Below are 4337 nucleotides of genomic sequence, written 5' to 3' on the forward strand. Positions count from 1 at the left end.
GACTCAAAACTCACAAATTCTCTCCAAAATTGAGTATAGTCTCTCTACTATAAAATTCCAATCTGAATTGTGAAGGACCTAAGCCCTCCTTTTATAGGAGTAAGGGCTGGTCATTTACATAGCTTATTCCCTAAGCTACCCAAAAAACTCCTAAGATCACACCCCCCTTACTAAGCTCACTCCCCAAGCTTCTAGAATTTGCTAAACTAAAGCTTAAAGATGCTTTTACAAAAGAGGTGTCTCATGTTTCCCTCCAAGCACCTTTCTAAACATTATTCTATATTATTTACAATTTAAAAGAAACTATAAAGAGAGATATTTAATATGAAGCCTATTATTTGAGAGTTTGTAGACTTCTTTATCTTTAGGCTTGATCTTCTCTTTGACTTCTTTTAATTTGTGAGAAGACTAGAAGGAAGAACTTCATATGTGTAGGTGAAAATCCTCTTCCTTCATTAATAAAATCCTCTCCTAGTGGATATTCATCAGTGAGCCTTTCGCATTACCAAGTCGGCGACTTGGAACTATCGAGGTTTCAACTTCGTCGAGCAAATCTAAGTTTACCCTCTTTTCTTCATTAGACTCCTCGGCCACGAAGTTCTGGAATCGAGGTGAACTCTCTTGGATCTCGACGCGAATCATGGCATTCGATCCATACACCAGGCTAAAAGGTGTCTCCTTGGTGGTGGATTGGGGAGTTGTATGGTAAGCCCATACAATTCTAGGAACCTCGTCTGCCCAAGTTCCCTTGGCTTTCTCCAGTCTTATCTTTAGGTCCCTGAGCAAGACTCGGTTGGCAGATTTGACTTGTCCATTCGTCTGGGGGTGTTCTACCGAGGCGAACACCTGCTTGATGTCGAGCTCTGTGCATAGTTTGCCTAGCTGCTGACTTGCGAACTGGGTGTCATTGTCAGATACTAGCCGTTTTGGAATTCCAAAACGAAAAACTATGTTTTTCCACACAAAGTGTTGAACTTTGTGGGTTGTGACCTGTGCGACGGGCTCGACTTCTACCCAATTGGTGAAGTACTCGATGGCTACTACCCGGTACTTCATCTAACGAACTGCTAGAGGAAACAGACCCAGGATGTCAATCCCCCATGTGTGAAAAGGTCATGGACTGTGGATTGATCGCAACTCCTCCGAGGGTGCATGATGTCAATCATTGTGTTGTTGGCACTGCTTGCACCTCTATGCGTACCTCGTGCAGTCCTTCCTCATGGTTGGCCAGTAATATCCTGCTCGAACAGCCTTCGATGAATGAGCTCGTCCACCGATGTGACTCTCATAGATACCTTCATGGAGTTCAACCATGATACCTGTGCACTGCTCACCACTCACACAGGACATGATGAGGTGAGTGTAGCCATGTCTGAATAACTTCCCATCAACCAGGGTACACCTTCCCGTGTTCTTCTTAACGATCCTTGCCTCCCTTGGCTCTTGTGGGAGTAGACCATCAGCCAGGTAGCGCCTGTAGGGTGTCATCCAAGTTTCACCTTCGTCGACCAGGCAAACATGAAACGGTTATCCCACTGACAAGTCGTATGCACTTATCTTGGGTACCCTTAACGTTTCTTGGGTCAACGACCGGTGACCTCTCCTTCCTCCTTCAAGAACGCTTACCTGTTGGACCTCTTTTGCACGGCCTATGGTAGTCTTGGGTGCCTTTAAGGTTTCCTGGATAACTGTCCTCTGTTGCCCCCCCCCTGCCTGAGTTTGCGAGCTTAGCCAGCAAGTCAGCTCGGGCATTCTGATCTTTGGGGACGTGTACCAACTCAAATGAAGCGAAAGCCTCTTTCAAGAGCATGACGTACTTTAGATAAGCGACCATCTAAGGATCCTTGACCTGTAACTTGCCCAGTTACCAACAACGAATCGCTCTTTACTAATAAACTTTGAGGGCCCATCTACTTGGCTAGCAACATTCCCGCAACCAAGGCCTTATATTCAGCTTGGTTGTTGCTAGCCTTGAAAGCGAATCGCAGGGCCCCCTCGATCAGTAACCCAATCGGTCCCTCTAAGATTACACCAACATCGCTGCCTAGTTGGTTAGAGGACTCGTCTACAAAGGGGACCCACTGGAAACCTCCACTATCTTGGTGCGTGGCTGCCGAGGAGAGCTCTACCACAAAGTCAACATAAACTTGACCCTTTATGATAGATATCAAGTTATAGAGGATTTTACTAATGGAGGAAGAGGCCATCCATCCAAACATTTAAAGTTCTTCCTTCTAGTCTTCTCAAAAATCAAAGAAGAACTAAGTAAAGAGAGGATCAAGCCCAAAGCCAACAAAAAGACTACAAGCATTCAAGAATGGGCTCCAATTAATATCTTTCTTTATAATTTCTGTTGTATAAATTAGTAGAACATATATGAGTAGTGTTTAGGAAGGTGCTAAGAGGGAAACCAAAAAGACACCTCTTTTGTAAGTACCTTAGGCGTTAGTTTTTTAGAAAGAGCTAGAAGAAGTGGCTTTTCCTTCTCTTGCTCATTTAAGCGCCAATTTAGGAATAGGCTAGAAGGTGACTCTTCAAATGTTCCTTCCCTTGTACTCTTGGCCGGTCTTATGACTCTATATAAAAGCATGAAAGGAACCTTCAATAAGAGATTTGATATTTTGAGTAAAGAACCTCTCCTAAAATTGGTGAGTGATTGAGAGACTTGTGTCTTCTCCTTTTCTAGTTTCATCTTGAGTGCATTCTTGGAACCTCAAGTGGCGGCATCTACACTCATCTTGGAGCCTTACATCCTTCAAGTGGCGTGTTCATCTCCAAGAACTCCAACCACATAAGTTCCCTAATTCTTTTCATCTTCTTCATCCATTTCCATTCTAAAACAAACTCTAAAACATGTCTTTGATGTTTCTAGTCATTTTAATCGGTTCATTTGTATCTTAGCTTGCTTTTGTTCGGTTCATTTGCTTTCTAGTTTGTTTTAATCGGTTCATTTTCTCCCTAGCTTACTTTAATCGGTTCATTTGCATCTTAGCTTGTTTTTGTTCGGTTCATTTGCTTCCTAGCTTGTTTTAATCGGTTCATTTGTCATAATATGGGTTTCTATATGAGTTTGGCTTGGTTACTTGTGATTGGGTGAGTTCTTGAATGTTAAGAACATTGATCCAATTCTTAGAAAGTGCCTAATCATATTCCAACTCAAGTTGAATCCATAACATGTCCATATAATATCTCTTTCATGTTATTGGAATCACATCATGTGGTATCATGAGTCTTAGGTTTGTTCTTGTGTGTGTTTGAGTTGTTTTGGCATTTTTAATTCAAGAATTTTACATTCTTGGTTTTACCTTTCTGTTTTAGGTTTATTTTTGGGTATTTCTTGCTGTTTTCTTGTTCTTATTACATTTTGTTTGTGTCATTTTGATTTTTGAATCTCTATAACTTTTGTCAAAGTCATGTTTCTAAAAAAATGTTATGAATTCTACGTAGTCCTTTTGTTGATAATTTTGGTTTCTTGATTTTGTTTTGAGTGCAGTTTTATGTGTTTGTTTTCTTGATCCTTTGGTGCTTTATCTTTTTAGTTTTGAATTCATACTTGTGTAATAGACCTATACAAGTTCTTAAACATCATTTCTATTATGTCTTTTGAAGTTCTTAATTCTGTTTTTCATTCCAGTTAGGTTTCCTCTGTTTTCTTGAAAACGTGCAGACTGTTTTGATTTATTGCAATTTCTTTGCTTACTGGAAATTTCTGAAATTCTGGATTTGATTTCTTCAAAGTGTTATAAAAACGTAGAAAAAAGAAGTACATCAAAATTCTAAGTACAAAAAAAATGATAAATGAAATACGTCTAGTGTGTAATTTTGGCGAAAAAAATACAGTAATCTGGCAGTGCTTTTGCAAAATTTATCACAATTAATTGGCTTACTGTTTTTGTGTAATTCCAGTGCCATTGTTGAGATAAGATCTTGAACTTTCTGTGGTTTAAATTTCATAATCCAGTTTGCATTATACAGTTCCAGATAAATCTGTAAATTCACGCACAGTTTATAAAAAAAATTCCAATAGTTCTGTTTTTGTGTTCTTCATCTATTCTAATGCTTTTCTTTAGGTTTCTTTTGTGTGCCATCCTTTTAATTGAGTACCTTAATTTTCTTGATTGTCTTTTCTTCACTTTTCTTTGAGTTTGTCATATATCTTGTATTCTTTTTGCTATAGCCTTTCTTGTTTACACCTTTTTTTGCTTGTCTTTTATTGTTCTTTAAAGTTTTGTGGTGTATTGGCTTTGAGAAAGAGTGCTTTTGCTTTGACATATTTCATTTGAGAGTTACCTCAAGAGCAGATTGGTTGAGGGAAGTATTATTTCTTGAGTGACTTT

The 4337-nt window shown here is 39.2% G+C and overlaps 1 protein-coding gene across 1 annotated transcript; it reads right to left on the reverse strand.

Moving 5' to 3' along the window:
- Positions 1-1191: 1191 nt before the first annotated feature.
- Positions 1192-1834, reverse strand: LOC150023268 (uncharacterized). The gene is made up of 2 exons (XM_090297783.1): positions 1627-1834; positions 1192-1499 (listed from the first exon to the last, which is right to left on the reverse strand). The coding sequence occupies exons 1-2, from the start codon at positions 1832-1834 to the stop codon at positions 1192-1194; spliced, it is 516 nt and encodes a 171-aa protein (XP_090153909.1).
- Between the last annotated feature and the right edge of the window lie 2503 nt (positions 1835-4337).

This window comes from Phaseolus vulgaris, chromosome 11, assembly GCF_051622355.1.
Source record: "Phaseolus vulgaris cultivar YP4 chromosome 11, ASM5162235v1, whole genome shotgun sequence".
Classification (NCBI taxonomy): domain Eukaryota; kingdom Viridiplantae; phylum Streptophyta; class Magnoliopsida; order Fabales; family Fabaceae; genus Phaseolus; species Phaseolus vulgaris.